Genomic DNA, 17,733 nt, shown 5'->3' with positions numbered 1-17,733 from the left:
GAACAAAGAACGCCAGAAGTATTTGTCAAAGCATATTATTCCAGGAGGATTAAAAACCCAAGGCATGAAACCAAATGTGTCATCCCAGCTGCCCAGCTAAAGTAAGCAAGCACCTATATTGGACAGCAGCGAGATAAGAATCTACTGGAGGCAGACCATTCTTTTAGTAACAACAATAAAGGCATCATTTCATGGAAGTAGACAATGATAAACCACACCAAATGGACAGCCAACATGAAGTTATTGATAATACAGTGCAGGATGAGCCCCTGAGGTTGGATAGCAAATTCAAATTTAATTTGAATTTGACAACATAAAAGCAAGATGTGTTGCTTGTCATTAGAAACTGGAAAGCCAAAGTTGGAAATATGGAGGAAAATGTGCCTGTATTGAAGAAATGAAATGAAGAAAGAATGACTCAGCAATGTCTGCTAATCCAAATATTTCTTCATTGCTATCACTGTCATCAGATGAGTGACAGCACCAAATGTAGTACATGGAAATGAAACAGATGATATGACTGGCCCAAGGAAGTGGAAGAGCTCAGTTATAATAAAAAGATGTGGTCAGGGGCTGCTTGAAGAACAAAGCAGGAACTACCCATGTTCCAGGTTAAGGTTAAGCAGCAAAAAAACCTGTTTTTACAATACAAACTTGGGCATAATACCAATCATTTTCAAGGGGGACATCAGTTATCATTTTGAAGCGTTGAACTTCTTTGATGGGCAACCAGAGCTGTGGAATAAATACAAATGTTGCTAAAGATGAATGTGAAAAGAGATTGCCAAAGACTTAAAAGCAGAAAAAAGCAACTGGATATTGGAACAAACCATGGAAATTTCCAAATAAATAAAAAGAAGAGAAACCAAAGTTATGAAAGTCAAAAATCTCAGGAAAGAACAGAGTTTCAGACCTGTTAAAAGACATCCAGAGCAATATTACAATATTTGTAAAGACACTAAAGATGGAAGCAGACATAGAAAACAAGGTCTTTCAAAAGATCTTGACTGCAATCTCGAATTTGTTCCAACCTTGATTTGGTAGGATTCGAATGGACAGATAGCAACTGATTACAAAAATCGCATAAAGGTGGAAGGATTAAAGATGTCAACATCCAAGATGCATTGGAAAATATGTTCTTACATTTAGCACTAGAACATCAGATACGATTAGCACTGCAGTCATTATCAAATCAGAAGGCTTCTGGGATTGATTATCTTCAGAACTGTGGCAAGTAACAAAAGAGGAGCCTGTACAGGATCTAGTGAGCAACAAAGTGGCCAACAGACTGGAAGACATCAATCTATATACCAATACCAAGGAAAGGAAACTCAGTAAAGTATGCATGCTTAATTTCTATCTGCTAGCCAAATAATGCTTAGAATCATCCAATGCAAAAATAGAATCCTACATAGAAAAGGAGAAGCTCATCTTTCAAGATGGTATTAGATTAGATTAGAATTTTTTATTGGCCAAGTGTGATTGGACACACAAGGAATTTGTCTCCGATGGGCAGAGGGACACAAAACATTATTTCTAATATTGCATGCTGGATAACTGAGAAAGACCAAAGAATACTAAAATCAAGGTTAGCATGTGCCCATAGATTATAGAAAGGCCTTTTGATCGTGTAGAAGTGTCAAGCCATGCAATGGAAACCCCAGAGGATTCCATTGTTCTCGTGCCAAAAGCTATCACGGGTCAAGAAGCCAGTCTGCACAGAAAATGAGACAAAGCTGTAAAACTTGTCATTTATTCAACCTTTATGCTGAGATTAGACCGTCCGTCAGTCGTCTTGGAGAAAATTTATCTAAGTGGCCCTTAAGAGTCGACACTGATTTGATAGCACACGATCAATCGATTATTTTTTGAAAAAATGCCCACATTCTTCGGCGCATCATTTTATATACAACTGACGATTTGGGTTCTTTCATCTCCGACCTCGAGCGTGCACGTTTTCCCTCCCAGCTATTGGCTGACCAGGCTCCACGTGACGCTCGTTAAAGGCGCCTCCCTCTAAACTCCACCCGTTCGTTTCCATTGGCCCGCTCGGGTCGCTCTATCCCCGCCTCCTCGCCCCTCCCGCGCGTCTCCTTTTGCCGGGCCGGCTTCCACTCTCGGACAGCCTCGCCTGCCGATTGGCCGATTATGCCTCCTTTCCCGACCACTCCCTTTTGACGCCGGGGCGGCTCGGGGAACGTAAGGTGGCGGCTTTTTTTTTTTTTGCCAAGCCCCCTTCGCTTTGTCCACGTCCAAAGGTTCTAGCCCCGCCCTTAGGCTCGCGCTGCGGCGGCGGGAGGGAGGGAGGGAGGGGGGCAGAAAGGAGACGAACCGCTGTGGAGGTCGAGGCCATCTGGTGCGCGAGGCCCGAGGGCGAAGCCTCTTCCGCGGCGATGACGGCGAAGTCCCGGGGCCTTTTTCGGTGGCGGGCGGGGTGCTGGCCGCTGTTGGTGTGGGCCTTCCAGTGCCTGTGCCCGCGGCCGGCGGAAGCCCTGGTGGAAGGCTTGTATTGCGGCAAGCTGGTGTGCTACGACGTGCTCGGGGTCGGCCGCGACGCCAGCAAAGCTGAAATCGCCCGGGCTTACCGGCAGCTGGCTTTGCGTTACCATCCGGATCGGCAGCGGGACCCCGATCGGGATGGCAAAGGAGCCGAGACCGCTCAGGAGAAATTCCTGATGATCGCTACCGCCTACGAGACCCTCAAGGTGAGAGAGCGGGGCCGGGACCGCCCCCTCCCTCCTCCCGGCCTGGGCGGCTGCCTACGGTAAGACCCCCCCCGGCACCCTCTCCCCTTCTGCGAACGCGCGCCTCCTCCCGCCGGTGGCCCTGAGAGAGGACGGAGCAGCTAGCTGTTGGAGGACAGGAATGGCCGACGCCGACGGGAGGACTCCGAATAGAAGTGGCCTCGGTGGCTTGGGCCTCTGGAGTATTTTCTTAGGATGATCTATATTTATTTATGTTTTGTTTTAATTGCAGATCCTGTCGTCCCTAATCTCTGTGCTTGCACGGCTGGCTGGGGATGATGCAAAGTGTAGTGCCGTGTTAATGGAGTGCTGCCAGGGCTAGGCATACATATCCACAGGTGTCAAATTAGGAAAGGTTACTTAAAGTCAAAATTCAAATAATAATAATTTTTTAAAAAGCTCAGCTGCATCACTGTTACAAATCCAGCAGTCTTGCTTTCCCCATATTGGTCAGCTAGGACAATGGTCGCCAACCAGTGGGCGGGGGACCTCTGGTGGTCCGCGAGAAAATTTTGGTGGTTGGTCCACAGAGAAATGTGTCCCCCCCAAAGCAATTTTAATCGAGGGTGTGTGGGAACACAAGGCTGCACCCCCCACCTGCTGGCCCCCACCCTTTGGCCAAGCACAAGCCTTACCTTGAGTAGAGCCACGCGAGCTGGAGCTGGAAGTTAAGACCAAAGGCAGGGGAGGGAAATCTGCCCCGGGGTGGCTTGCTGATGTTGGTGAGAAAGTCAGCCCCATATTCCAGAGCTGCAGTAGTCACAGGACTGGCCCTTTGGTTATCCCGGAGCAGCTCCTCCAGTCCGTAGCAGGCCGGTGCATCCAGATGGAGGACCAGCTGCCCCAGGATGACCAAAGGGCCAGTCCTGTGACTACTGCAGCTCTGGAATATGGGGCCGACTTTCTCACCAACGTCAGCAAGCCGCCGTCAGTCAAAATTCATATTAGTGGTCCGTGGGATTTAAAATTATGAGTTTGGTGGTCCCTGAGGTCCAAAAGGTTGGCGACCCCTGAGCTAGGATAATCAAGAATTTTGTCCTGCTTTGGCTAAAAAAAAGGGCTTCTTCAGGAAAGGTCCTATTGAAAGACATCGACTGTTTCAAATGTCTATGGAGATGCTCAGTCATCCAGATCATGGTTGTCCCAAAGGGGCTTGTTTCCCCCTCAAGAGGCAACTGGACTTTCTTGTTTTTCTTTGAAGACATTTCGGCTTCTCATCCAAGAAGCATCTCTGATTGGATAGTGGGGAATGGAAGGATTTATACTCCTTGACTGGATAACCAGCGGTCTGCAAGGAGTATAAATCTTTGGCTTTCTCAATTTTCCAGCATGCATTATTAGAAAGAATGTATGGTGTCCCTCTGCCCACCAGGGACAAATTCCTTGTATGTCCAATCACACTTGGCCAATAAAGAATTCTAATCTAAAGCCACCTTGAAATTCTCCCATTTCCCACCATCCAATCAGACCTGAGGAAAGTTCTTGGCTGAGAAGTGAAAAGGCTTCAAAGAAAAACAAGAAAGCCCAGTTGTCTCTTGGGGAATAAAGCACCTTTGGGATGATTGGCTTTGGCAGTTAAATGAAACCTTCCTGCATTAGAAGCAGTATACAGGTTGTCCTCCGCTTACAACCGCACTCGAGCCTCAAATGTATGTTGCTAAGTGAGAAGTTTGTTAAGTGAGTTTTGCCCCATTTTATGACTTTGTCACATTTGTTAAGTGAATCACCGAAGTTCTTACATTAGTAACCAGGGTTGTTAGGTGAATCTGCTTTCCCCATTGACTTTGCTTGCCCGAAGAAAGTCGCAGAAGGGGCTCTGGGATACTGCAACTGTCATAAATGTGAGTCAGCTGTCAGACAGTTGAATGTTAATCACGACCACGGGGACGCGGCAACAGCCATAAGTGTGAAAAAGGGTCATAATTCACTTTTTTTCGGTGCCGTTATAAAGAGCTATAAGTAGCTCTTTTAGATTGAACAGTCACTAAATGAACTATTGTAAGTCGAGAACTACCTGTATTTGGATGCCAGCTTTTAGGGGCAACAAGAGGGGAAGATGGGTTCTTTTGTATTATACTTGCAGACTTCAAGGATCATTTGCCTAGCAGCGGTAACAAATAACATTTGGGCTAGACAAATGTTTGGATTGTCTAAACACAGCAGTTTTCACGTTCTTAGAACATGAGGCAGGAAGGGAGCTTGCAGAAAACTTTCAGAATTAAACCCCTTTGAAGCTTTTCAATGTTCTGAATATTTGAAATGTCAGCGTTAGGATTTGAAATGGGAAATAACACATCACATCATGCAGGTGTTCAAAGCATCCCATGTACTATAGTAGTATCTACACTTCTAATATAAGGGTATGTGTTGTTTTATCCCCAAACTTCAAAAGAAGCAGAACTTCAAAGAAGAGGGCTTTGAGACAGATTATTGACTTGAAGTAGATATTTCCTAACAATGAAGAACAACTGAACAACTGTCATAAATTGGACATGTCCTAGATACATTGTATAACCCCACCACTGCTATATATGCTCTTTCAATAATTGAAAGACAAGTAAACATGCAATTTATGTATAAAAATAATCCTGTTGTCTAAACTTTATGCAGCAAGAGATTTATGACTTTAAAAAAAAACAAGTGTAGGGTATCACATTTGGTGATATGCCAGGATTCATGGGTGAGCCTAACGTAGCTCTTTAGATTGCACCAGGCAGTGTACAGAATGACAGAATACAGGTAGTCAATAGCGTCATTAATTTCCAATAAATTGAATTAGCATATTAAAAAAATGATGAGTCAGTTTTGAAATGAACATAATAAAATCCCTTGAACTTGATAGGATTTGAAACAAAATGTGCTACGAGCATTATTTTTTAAAGTCCCCAAAAGCCAAGTTGAGAATATTCTAACTTTTATCATATATTAAAACATGCCTTCTGGGTAGCCTGAAATCCAAATAAAACTATGAATTTGATTTTTTCTCTCCAACTTCAATTGTATTTTTTAAAGACCATCAGATTTATATTTTTTTCCATTCAAAATGTTTAATGAGGACTGAGTAGGTTTGAAGAAAAACTTTGAGCCCTGTTAGATCATTGCAAACCAGTCCATGAAGGAATTCAAGCAGTAAAGAATCTTTTGAATTATTAAATATAGGTAATGTTTGACTTTGAGGACTATAAAATACAGTAGTTGTCATACGTATATTTAAAAAGTTTTATTTAGGAATCAATTCTAGCAGAAATATTCCTTTTTCCTCTTTTAAGATGAATTCAACACTGGGTGGGCCATAGCTTCATGGTGGAATTTCTCCAATCCTTATGTGTAACATGACAAAAAGCAAGTCCCATATATTCAACATCTTCCACCTCTAATAGAGACTTTACATTTTTTTGAAATGAGTAAAGAGTAACTGTTAATCGTATTTGGGAAAGTAACCAAGATGAATGGTGGTCTAATCTATATAAATCAAATTTCTATCCATTATCTCTGCATATTATACCTCTTCTAAAGTATCTCTAAAATGAGGCTTTTTACTTTCAGGGCCATAAAAATCTGGATGACGAGTAGATGGCAGTGAAATTTTAGCGTTTTGTGTATTTCTTTGCTTCCCTCTGTATTTCTATAAAGGCTGTGGTGTTGAGATTTGCTGTAAAAGGGAGCGATCTTTACCTTGCTTTCAGTTTTTAGCAAGCATCTTCTCTGTTTCATTTATTCTTGAACATAAGAGGGTACATCTGTCTAGTTGTTAGGTGCAACAGTGGAGAAGCTTCATTTCTTTCAAAACCAGCCCTCTTTGGTATGTGTAGGTTGGAATAAATCCTTTTTATCTGCATCAGGATGAGAAATAATAAATTGATCAATGAGTAGACAAATAGGAGTATCTCAGATCTTCATCCAAGTAATTGGAATGGAAATCTTCGGAAACTGCTCTATAATTTCTCTATCCTTTCTGTACGTTGAATATTTTGAGAGCTAGGACAAAAAACAGTAACATGTTGTTGTCTAATCAAACGAATTGCTATAAGTAATGGTGTGAAGAAATTGAAGAGGATTTCTGAGTTGTGTGACTCCATTTGCTAAAATCCTTCAAAGCAAGTGAATTAAAGAGTAGTGCTTTATCTAGAAAAATAAACATTTTATTTTATAGAAAGTAAAAATGATGAATGGTTAGAGACCAGTAGCTTGGTTAGAAATCTCTTGGAGAAAAAAAGATATATATAAGCAAGAGTGGTAAAGAATACCCTTCAGGGAGGCTACATGGAAAGGAAGGAAGCATTCAGATATAATTTGTGATTGATCATATTGTTTATTGCAGCCATTTTATGAATTACCCAAACTTTCCCTTGTTGGACATTTGTGAAAGCATCAGTGGCAATCTTGTCAAAAATATATGTATGTTCTCTAATCAACAAAATTGGGACGCTTGTCAGGACACATTTCAATCATAGTTACAGTATGTTATTCTGAAAGTACACAGTATTTTTTCATTTGTGTGTGAAATTAAATTCAGCTTTCTTAGTTTTGTTTTATTGCATAAATACAATTAATTTGTTTTGACAGTTTAATTTCTAAATCAGCACAGCTAGATATATAATTGCCATAAAAATCACATTAAAAAACCACATTTACTTATACTGACAGAGAATTTATTTGATTTGATTCTGAAATAAAATATTTCCACATTTTAAAAACTGCCAATTGCTTTTTCAGGATGAAGAAACTCGTAAGGATTATGATTATATGCTGGATCATCCTGAGGAGTATTACAGCCATTACTATCACTATTATTCTAGAAGATTGGCACCCAAGGTGGATGTCAGAATTGTGATTCTTGTCACTGTTTGTGCCATTTCTATATTTCAGGTAAGTACTGCATGCTTATATCCTACCTGTTCCGGTATTCTCCTCTAGTTTGGACATTCTGTGGTATTGGATCCAGAATTCCACTTGCTTTGGAGGGCAGAGGTGAGGAAAATTCCTTCTCTCTACAGCCCATTGTATGGGGAGCCTGCATGGGGAAGAGGCAATTGATTACTTCTCCCTTCGTGCTAAAGCTCAGTCGGCCAAGGTAAATATGCTAAGTGTTTTTCTTCCTAAATGTAAACAATAAGCAAAAAAAGTTGTAAAGTTTTAAATATTGTTCTTGTGCAGGTTTTCTTTGGCTGAGACACAGTGCATACAGGTAGTCCTCAATTTACAAGAGTTCATTCAGTGACCATTAGAAATTCCAACAGCAATGAAACAAGTGACTTAGGACTTAGCATCCCAGATGTTTGGCAACTTTATTTATGGTTGTCACGTGTTCTGGGGGGTGTCATATGATCACTTTTTGCAACCTTCCAAATAGCAAAGTCAACAGAGAAGCCAAATTAACAACTGTGTCACTAATTTAACAATTGCAGTGATTCACTTAACAATTGTGACAAGAAAGGTTGTTTAAAAAATGGCCCAAAATTCACTTAACTATTTCACTTAGCAAGAGAAATTTTGGGCTTAATTCTGGTTGCTAGTTGAGAACTATCTGTAATTTGGTATGTAGACTCACCACATATTGGAAATTGTGTCATTTATTAATATTGAACTTAGGTATCATGATTCATAAAGCCACAGATCACTCTACATATTCCTTTGTTTTTTTGTCATGGCATGATTATGCATAAAAGTAGGCATACAGGTAATCCTCACATAATGACTACATAATGACTAATTCAGCCTGCTGAGGACTATCTGTCCATTTTGAGCAAAAAGACTGTGATAAAAACACAAGCAAGTAGCATATGAAAATAATGCATTTGATTTCCTTAATTAATTACCTTTATTGTCAGAGTGCAACATGTGTACAATGAGATTGGCTGAGCCTCCCTTTGTGCACCCCCACATACACACACCCAAAACTCACAGTGAAGACAGAAGTTAAAAATTGCATGTCGTGACTTAGACGTTTGAATACACAGGAGCTGCAGAATTTCAGAAAAGATAAAATAAACAAGGTTGTACTTATGCAGGGAAAAGAACACACTCAACAGAGTGAATTTTATATTTAGACCAAGTAGTATGGGAAAAGTAAAGGTTAAAGGGTTCTCAAAAGTTAAAACTGAACATAAATTTCAGCTTGCATTTCATGTTTTAGTTCTTCAGCTGGCGGACTAGCTACAACGAAGCTATCAACTACCTAGCAACTATGCCAAAATATCGAATACAAGCAACTGAGATTGCTAGGCAACAAGGGCTACTGAACAGAGCCAAAGAAAAGGGCAAAAGCAGACGATCGAAGGAAGAAATCCGCAAAGAAGAAGAAAAAATAATCAAAGATGTAATAAAAAACAAAATAGATATCAAGGGTGGCTACCAGAAACCCCGAATCTCTGACATTCTCTTGTTTCAAATAATTTTAGCACCTCTTTATCTGTACAAATACATAAAATGGTATTTTTGTTGGATTTATCGTTTCAATATCAAAAGGCAAGAGTATGGCGAAGAAGAGAAATTGTACATTATACGCAAAAATATGAAAATGTCACAATCCCAATTTGACACTTTGGAAGATCATCAGAGAGAGTCTTTTCTTGACCAGCAGCTTTGGATAAAAGAAAAGTATGAGGTGAGTGATGGTGGCACCAGAGAAGTAACTCCCCTCTCCCCCCATAATCTAGGCCTATTGAATAACTATAAAGATGATTTTCACAATCTTACAGCATTGGTCTCATTCAGCAAATCCTAAGTAATTATTAATAGATTTATACTGAGATCACAGGGTTAATGTTTTATCATCCACAGTGCAATTGTTATCTGGGTTTGACAGTTAAGGTGCAACAGATAGTCTCCTACTTTTCATTGGTGTGGATTTTGTGAAGCATATAACTTTCTCTTTAAATAATACATAATAAGTGCCTAGTCACTATAGTCTCATAACTTTTTGTTCGTTTCTATAATGTCTACTTCAGGGGTATCAAACTGGATTTCTTCGAGGGCTGGATCAGCATTGCAGTGAGCCAGTGGGGGCGGGGGGAAGAACGAACGTCTCCTCCAGCACCCCACTGGCCAAAATGGGGCACAGGGTGGCTGCACATGGCCCCCTATGCCCCATTTTCAGCCTGGACAGCCTCCTGCAGCACTTTGCTGGCCAAAATGGGGTGTAGGAGGGGGGGTCATGTGCAGCCCCCACACCTCATTTTCAGCCTCCATGGCTTCTGCGCATCCTGTTTTTGGCCGGCAGAGTGCTGCTGGAAGCTGGGTAGGCCGAAAATGCGCCTCATGAGGGCTTGTGAGGCCCCCACATGGCCTGTTTTGGCTGGCAGAGGTACTGCGTGTCAGTCCGTTGATATTTCCAGCCAGCCCAGCAGGCCAGCTTTAAGCACTCTGCAAGCTGGATTTGGCCCGTGGGCCTTGAGTTTGACACCCCTGGTCTAGTTAATAGATTTCTAATGGATATATTTATTCATGTGTTAAAAAGCTGTTCTGCTTACTGCTATTCACTATTTATAAAAACAAGATTGGTAGTTCAGGAAGCAGAGTTCTATAACCAGTTCTTCAGTTACAATTATGTAATTCACAATAATCTGATTTGAAATATTATATGGATGAGTCTGCATTTGAAAGTGATGAAATATGCAATGAGTTTGTGTAGGTATCTAATGAAGACTGATGTAGTTTTCGTTCAACCTTCCCTTTTTAGCTTTACAAACAAGAGCAAGAGGAGGAGCTGAAGAAAAAAATGGCAATGGATCCTCGATGGAAAAGATACCGCCGATGGATGAGGAATGAAGGGCCCGGAAGATTGACATTTATTGATGATTGACATGTGCGAAACATGTACAATCATGTCATAGATGATTGACAGGATTATTCATATCTTAAATGTTCAGAGTTTAACTGCTGTGTTTCAGTGGCGTCCTAAAACTCAGGAATTAATCAGGGAAAAAACTAGTAACATTTTATGATTTTATATATGTGTATACAAATAAAAGTAAATATGTTAATTATACGTAATATTTTTTACTCTTGGTGTGCTATGGAATTAAAACTCTCTGAGGCAGATGCATTAATTGTTAAATTATATTGCTATATGTTGATAATCCTCAATTTATAACAATTCGTTTAGGGACTATTCAAAGTTACAATGGCAGTGAAAAAGTGAAAATTGCAGCCTCCCCATGGTCACATGATTAAAATTCAGATGCTTGGCAACTGGTTCATATTTATGATGGTTGTCCCAGGGTTATGTGATCATCTTTTGGGGCCTTCTGAAAGCAAACTCAAAGGGACGCTAGATTCACTTTACAACTGTGTTACCAACTTAACAATTGCAGTGATTCACCTTACAGCTGTGTAAGGTAAAATGGGACAAAACTCATTAGATTGTCTCGCTTAGCAATGGAAATTTTGAGCTCAGTTGTGGTCATAAGTTGAGGACTACCTGTAATCATGTAGGTATAATCTACAAATACTGAATTTTAGGTATTGAACAAATCTTGGAAGGTTTTTTTAACATGCCATGAAGTAATTATCTTTGCTTTTCTTCTCTATAAACTTATTTTTATTTTTTGAAAACATTTCTATAGCCACCCTCCTTAAAGTTGAGCTCTGGTTGGCTTACAATAAAAAAATAATATTTATAGCGATAAAAACACAAGAAACAGTAAAACCTAAAAAAGAAAAATCTGGTTCCATGGCTACACTTCTCTGATGTCACTCACTTCAGTCTCATTCCACTTTGACCTCACCCTGTGCCAGCACTTGGAGGAATAATCCTGTTGTGAAAATCACCTTTACTTATATATCAGGAAAAACAATATTTTTTAAAGGTTGAAAACAATAGCAGGTTGGTTGTATCATTGCCTGAGCTAGTAAAGGCAGATTTCCAGTAAGAGTAGGAATAGTACTTTTGGCAAGCATCTGCTAAAATTCCAAAGCATTAGATAGTAGAATGTACAATTGCAACAGTCAGAATTATTTCAACGAATTGTTTGTGTAAAGCTACATCAGACAACTTAAAATGTTAATGGAGTATGCCTTATCTCTTCTATAGTCCCAAAGTATTTCAAAATCTTAATGTATTAGTACTCTGAAACAGGTAGATTTCTATTGCTGACAAAATAGTTAACTTTTAAACTGCCTTTATTAACAACTGGTGTGCAATTGGGCTGATGATAAACTACCTTATATTGTTTAAATTACGGTTCCTTTGGATGAAATTACAAATATACCAATAAGTATTCAAATAAGAGCATTTGAACAAAGCAGATATTAAGCCCTGGGAACCAAAATGCATTAGCTGTCATGTACAGAGCCTTTATATTTATTCATTAGGGAAAGCTCCATTGTGACTAGCGAGATGTGAATTTGTGTAGTGTAAAACAATCCATCTGTGCTGCTTTGGGAGCATTTCTCCAGATAAATGCTCATAAAGACTATTTAAGCTGAAAAATATCTGAAAGAGCATAATTTCTAATGTAAACAGACCAAAATCAGGATCATTATCACCTTATATCCCCATTCCCCCTACTGATGTCTAGCTGTATTTAATGACAACTCCTATTCCCAGGTAGGCACACTTTATTTTTATTTTTTTAATGAAGCTGCTGGGAAGGAGTACAAAGGGAATATGGACAGTGTAACTTTTAATCCCATTATGAAGATAGAACCAAGAAATCCACTCCAAAGGAAGGCTGAGCCTGCTCTTATAAAGAGAAGTTATACTCACAGAATTTTGCAGGTCTTTCTCTTCCCTCTCCTCTCCCCCTCCCACTCCCCTCCTCCAACTTTCTCTAAATCAGAGTGATCAACCTGAGCTTTACAGTATGTTACCTCAGTGGCTCCCAATCTTGTGGGCACCAGGGCCTGGTTCTATGGAGAAAGGTTTTTCCACAGACTGGAGGGGGCGTGGTTTAGCATGCTGCCTGCATCCAGCAGATGGGGCTTCGCTTATTTGCATAGCCCGGTGCCAGTCCGTGGATCGAGGATTGGGGTAACCTTGTTTCTCCAGACAAAAAAATGGAAGTTTTGCTTCCTTTGCCTAGGTTGTTGCATATCTCAGCCAAGTGGCAGACAAAAACATATTGGAGGAGCTTGAGAGATCTTTCCTTAGCATTTGAGCGATTCTCAGATCAGATGAGGATTTCCTCAAAAATAAACATGTACCCTTAAGTACTTTACAGTAAAATGTTTTCCTGTTATGCATTGTTTTTGGAGTGTTTCCCTAATTACATGCCTTGCTTTGTGAACTCGCAAGGCGTTTTTACACCTACAGTGTATGGAACAGAAGACTTTTTCCATTCAGTAAGGCTTGACACTAGAGTAATGAGTAATTTTACAATCTCAAAGCCATAATTTATTAATGTTATTTTGCTCAGAAGTGTAAAATGGGTGCTTCGAGAACCTGGGCATCACAAGCCCTGAGTAACTGTATTTAAACCAGGAATTTCAACTGCTGCTGGAATACTAAGATGGAATCTAGAAGTTTGGGAAGGCCGGAAATGGGCCTGTTTCAGGCTTCCAGAGAGCCTCCGGAGCCTGGGGAAGCAATTTTCACCCTCAAGGAAAGCCTCAGGAGCCCGGGGAGGGCAAATACGTGCCCCCACCATGGTACAGGAGGCCAGCTAGGCCACACTCATCATGGCCACGGCCACCCAGCAACCGGGCAGAGAACCCATTGCTCCAATTTTTGAAGCCCACCCCTGAACATATTCCTCTACGTACACATGGGCATGTGATGGTGACTCTTCTTTCCTGGTTGTGAAGCTCGGGAAAATGGTCCTGGATTATTCATGGCCTTGCTAGAAGGAGAGGTTTTTTGGAACAAAGTCTTTCCTGTGCTTGGATCTTCCAATAATCTATTCTGCTTCAAACCTCATATTCAGAATAGTTTTGCAATGACGGTTCTGCTGAGGAAGAAAAATTCACAATATACATCAGTTGAATGATAAATGCCGTAGTCTTCTGTAACTTTAGAATTCAAACAGGCAGGCACAAACACACAACCCAGGTGTCAAAAAGACAAAATTGTTAATAAGAAAAAAAAAAGTCTTGTGTAGTAGATGTCAGGTTTCCAAGTGATGAAATCCATTTTAAAAAGAAAAGAGCAAAGTCCATCTTTCAAAACAATTCCTTTTATTTAGGAAAGCATCAAATTGGCAATCCATGGTAATTCCGGATCTAACGAAACCGGGAATTAACCCACAATATCAGAAGTTAGAAACAACCCCCCAAAATCACGCTCTCCAACAGAAGTAATTCAACATTGTTTGATGTCATAAATCTCCACCTCAAGGAGCCTGAACACAGTCAGCTCATTTTCCCATGGAAAGAAGAATCACTTCTCCCTGTCTCCACTCCTCCCCACTTAGGAATGTGGCAAGCCGGAAAATCTTCCCGCATGACTACCAAAGAGAAAGTGAGAAAAAGAATATATACTAAGCCTAAGTAAAATAGCTACACATGTCAATTTCAGGCTTGACAGATGTAGTACCTGGAGACAATAGAACAGAAGAGAAAGAACTGGAGAAAATCATAAAATACAAAGACCTGCAAATAGAACAATTATGGCAAAAGAAAACAAAAATAGTACCAATAATAGTTGGTGCCTTGGATACAATCTCCAAACATCTGGAGCATCAGATGCTCTGTCTGAACCATCTTGAGCACTGCTATCAGTCAATTGCAAAAGGCGGTTTTACTTGGAACGCTTACATCCTGCAACAATATTTTTAACACCGTCAGACAATAACATCTGCCTATCCCATTTCTTTAGGAAGGGCTAGTCAAATCCACTCTAAACATCTGGATAATTGCAATGCATTATAATAATAGCACATTTGGAACCAAAATGGAAATCTCCTTTTTCCTTCTCACTGCTCCAAGTGATTGGCTGAAAGAGGAACTTTGTACAGCTTTCAAGGTGAGAAACAGAAAAGGAGAGGGAATCCTCTATTCTGCAATATGGGAAAGATTATTTTATGCCATATAGAAGAATGGGAACTGGACATTTTTCCTTTCGTTGCCCTATTGCATTAATAAGGCTTCTACCTTCATATACATTTGTTTTATTTATATTATTATGTAAAAAGAAAAGGAGAAAGCAGGAGAACGACCATGAAATATGGTGGTAATGGGAATCCATCCATCCAGAGAGGAAATTCTCTGTCTCAGTACTAAATAACATAGCTTTACATGTCACAAAATTAAAGAGTTGTCACATAAGTAGCTTCTCATTACAGTTCTAGCTAATTCTTCATGGCTTGTTTAGGATCTCATTTATGCCCTGCTTTAAATAAATATTGCACACCTATGTAACTCCTGAACTTACAAAGTTGTGTTTCTTAAGAAGCTACTTATGTCCTGCAAGCGTCATTTGTAACTGAGGAACAATAGACCATAGTTGCCTGCATTTCTGCTGTTTGAAAAAAGAAAGTCAAAACATTCCACTGACTATGCCCAAGGTACTGGAGAATGAAAAGCTTTTTTAAAAGATGCTTTGGATAACAGTTACTCTTTCTCAATGTTGCCTGGCTCTAGAAATTCCACAAAATAGGCATCAATCTTGAAGGATGTTTTTTTAACCTCCAATTTTCTTTAAGCGGCAAATACAGAACTGTCGAAAATGTTTTCTTATCATGTTGCAGACTCTAGTTATTGTGAAATTGTCAGCTACATACAGTGCTTTGGCGTAAGGAATGCAAACGCAAAAGTAGAAAAAAAACAGCTACTTTGTGCAGACACGTAGTTTATTTAATTACTGTCTTTGTAGACAAAATATTTCTTAAATGAAAAGATGCAACAGATGCTAAGCATTATTGTTGCTTTTTGCTTCACCCCCCCATACCCAGTGGGGAAGAAGTAAAGTAAATATTATGGAAATGTTAGTGGCAGCCATACGGATAGAATATTCTCAAGGCTGTTAGTTGCAGCATCTTTGTAAAAATAATATTCCTTGAAAATGTAGGCAGAAAGGTCATTCTACAAAAACATTGTTCCTTCCTTCCTATCAAATTTGGAAGGGCGTGAATCTTCTGAAATTGGATGTTTTATTGTATGTTGTGGATCCCACACTGGGGAACAATAAACAAACCAATCAATGTTCATCTATCCCGAGGGAAGTGATTTTGTTGCTAATTGTGAATTCAGCCTCTCCTTGATTAAAGAGCACATTCTTCTATTCATCAGAATATGACAAATGTCACAATAAAAAAGCCATTAAGGGGCAAAAAAAAAAAGGCTTCACTTGTTTTTGAAAAGTCCATTTGTTTTTGCAAAGAACAGTAGAAAAGGGGCCAACCAGCTGATTTGGGCTTCTCTTAGCATTTGCTTTTGGCCTACATGTGACAGGAAATGAAAGGCTCAGATGTGACATGACCAAGGCACGTATATAGGCAGTTCTTGACTTACGACCGATCATTTAGTGACAGTTCAAAGTTATAACAAATCCCTCCTTTCCGAAAATACAACTTGTTTCCGAAGTTCCAATGGCTGCCACCACCACTCCACCAGCCCCCATGATCACATTTCATGGGCTGAACTGGCTCACTTTTATAGTCATTTGCAGCACCCCATAATCACATCATCACTTGTTTATATTTTTGCTGAAAATTGGCATTTACTTTTGAGCAAAATTGCCCCATGGTAAACAATGGATTTGCTTAACACAAAAACAGTGTAAAAATGGATCTGGTTGCAAGGTGATCCATTTTACAATCTCACAATTTACCACCACAATGGGCAGACTCTATTATAGTTGTAAATCGACAACTACCTGTATAGCGTAGACAGGGCCATTTCTTGACTGCAAAACATAAGTAGGGCTTCCTTGTAGCTCCATCTATTTTAAAGTGTAATATGATGTTTCGCTGTACCAAGTAAAAATAGATATAGTTTCAGGAAGACTCCTCTCTTTGCCAGTTATTATTGGTATATAAAAATGTCAGCAGAGAATGCTGGCTGTCTTCAGATTTCAAGGAACCAATTAAAAATGGAGGAAGTGAAGGATGAGAAGCAATTGCAATAGAAATTGATGCTATCAGCATTATGGTTTTTGGGCATCACACTTTCCCAGAGGAAAAATAGGTTCAGTATGTTTACAGCTTGACTACTTTCTATTTGATTGTATGAATTCTCTCTGATATTATGCTGTGTTCACCGCTATGAACATTGCTGCCCTTTACTTTTTATTTTACCTGTTGTGCTGATCCTGTTGTTAAAGATCTGCTTTAGTTACAGGGTGGTGTAAATACACCATCAGCCACGATGCTAGACCAGAGGCTATTTACTTTTGTGTATGTGCATTTATTTTCCAAGTAATGAGCTTTGTAGTTCCCTTCTTGGAGACCTGGATTCACAGAATCTGCCTTTGATGAGACGGTTGAATGCAAGATTCCCATGTTTCTGTTTTCAATAAAGTTGCATTCATAGTCATACATTTTTATAAGCACATTTTCTACCTGTTTAGGTAATCTCTTCTTCTATTTTTCAAATTCTGTTTCAATTTTAAGGACCAAAGATTAGCTAGCTCAGAGCTTCCCAAACTTTTTTCCTTTATCACTCAAAATTTCTCATCAGAAAGTCCACTTTTACCCAGTGTAAAACATTTTAAGTTAATTTAAAGGTCCCTGTTGTAATGGGTTTGTGTGTTGTTACTCAAAGAAAAAAAAATTTCCCTCCATTTTGGGTAATTTAATCAGTTTTGGGAGCTGCTTCTCAGGTTGATAAATGAATGTTGAGGTTTGACTGGAGTACGGGGGGAAAAGGTTGTAAATCCCCATGAAAATTATTTATGAAGGAAAATCCACTTTTCACAAGACATTATAGAAAGGAGAATGAAGAGAGAAGTTGCAGACTCTTTGATATGCCAGCAGGGGTAGTCCTCGACTTACAACAGTTCATTTAGTGACCATTCAAAGTTACAACAGCACTGAAAGAAGTGACTTATGACCGTTTTTCATATACTCATTGCATTCTCATGGTCACATGATCAAAATGCAGACACTTGGCA

At 39.7% G+C, this 17,733-nt stretch overlaps 1 protein-coding gene and 1 long non-coding RNA gene across 2 annotated transcripts; one reads left to right on the top strand and one right to left on the bottom strand.

The window, feature by feature from the left end:
- Positions 1 to 2,310: 2,310 nt before the first annotated feature.
- Positions 2,311 to 10,739, top strand: DNAJC25 (DnaJ heat shock protein family (Hsp40) member C25). Its single transcript, XM_026713408.2, has 4 exons — positions 2,311 to 2,705; positions 7,461 to 7,613; positions 8,881 to 9,351; positions 10,426 to 10,739. Exons 1-4 carry the CDS (start codon positions 2,394 to 2,396, stop codon positions 10,546 to 10,548), a joined length of 1,059 nt encoding a protein of 352 aa, XP_026569193.2. The 5' UTR covers positions 2,311 to 2,393; the 3' UTR covers positions 10,549 to 10,739.
- On the bottom strand, positions 6,283 to 16,547 carry LOC113444586 (uncharacterized). The gene is made up of 3 exons (XR_003375258.2): positions 16,498 to 16,547; positions 7,640 to 7,758; positions 6,283 to 6,577 (listed from the first exon to the last, which is right to left on the bottom strand). It is a non-coding gene; the product is annotated as an uncharacterized LOC113444586 (long non-coding RNA).
- Between the last annotated feature and the right edge of the window lie 1,186 nt (positions 16,548 to 17,733).

The sequence above is a fragment of the Pseudonaja textilis genome, chromosome 2, assembly GCF_049901715.1.
Source record: "Pseudonaja textilis isolate UNSWEBS1 chromosome 2, rPseTex1.2, whole genome shotgun sequence".
NCBI lineage: Eukaryota > Metazoa > Chordata > Lepidosauria > Squamata > Elapidae > Pseudonaja > Pseudonaja textilis.
This window is presented reverse-complemented; position numbering and strand designations above follow the sequence as displayed.

Bases quoted from the DNA above. Each gene is read 5' to 3' on its own strand.
- DNAJC25 (XM_026713408.2), top strand. From the start codon at position 2,394: ATGACGGCGAAGTCCCGGGGCCTTTTTCGGTGGCGGGCGGGGTGCTGG. The intron at 7,614-8,880 runs GTAAGTACTGCA...TTCATGTTTTAG, and splicing joins GTGCCATTTCTATATTTCAG to TTCTTCAGCTGGCGGACTAG. The intron at 9,352-10,425 runs GTGAGTGATGGT...TTCCCTTTTTAG, and splicing joins GGATAAAAGAAAAGTATGAG to CTTTACAAACAAGAGCAAGA.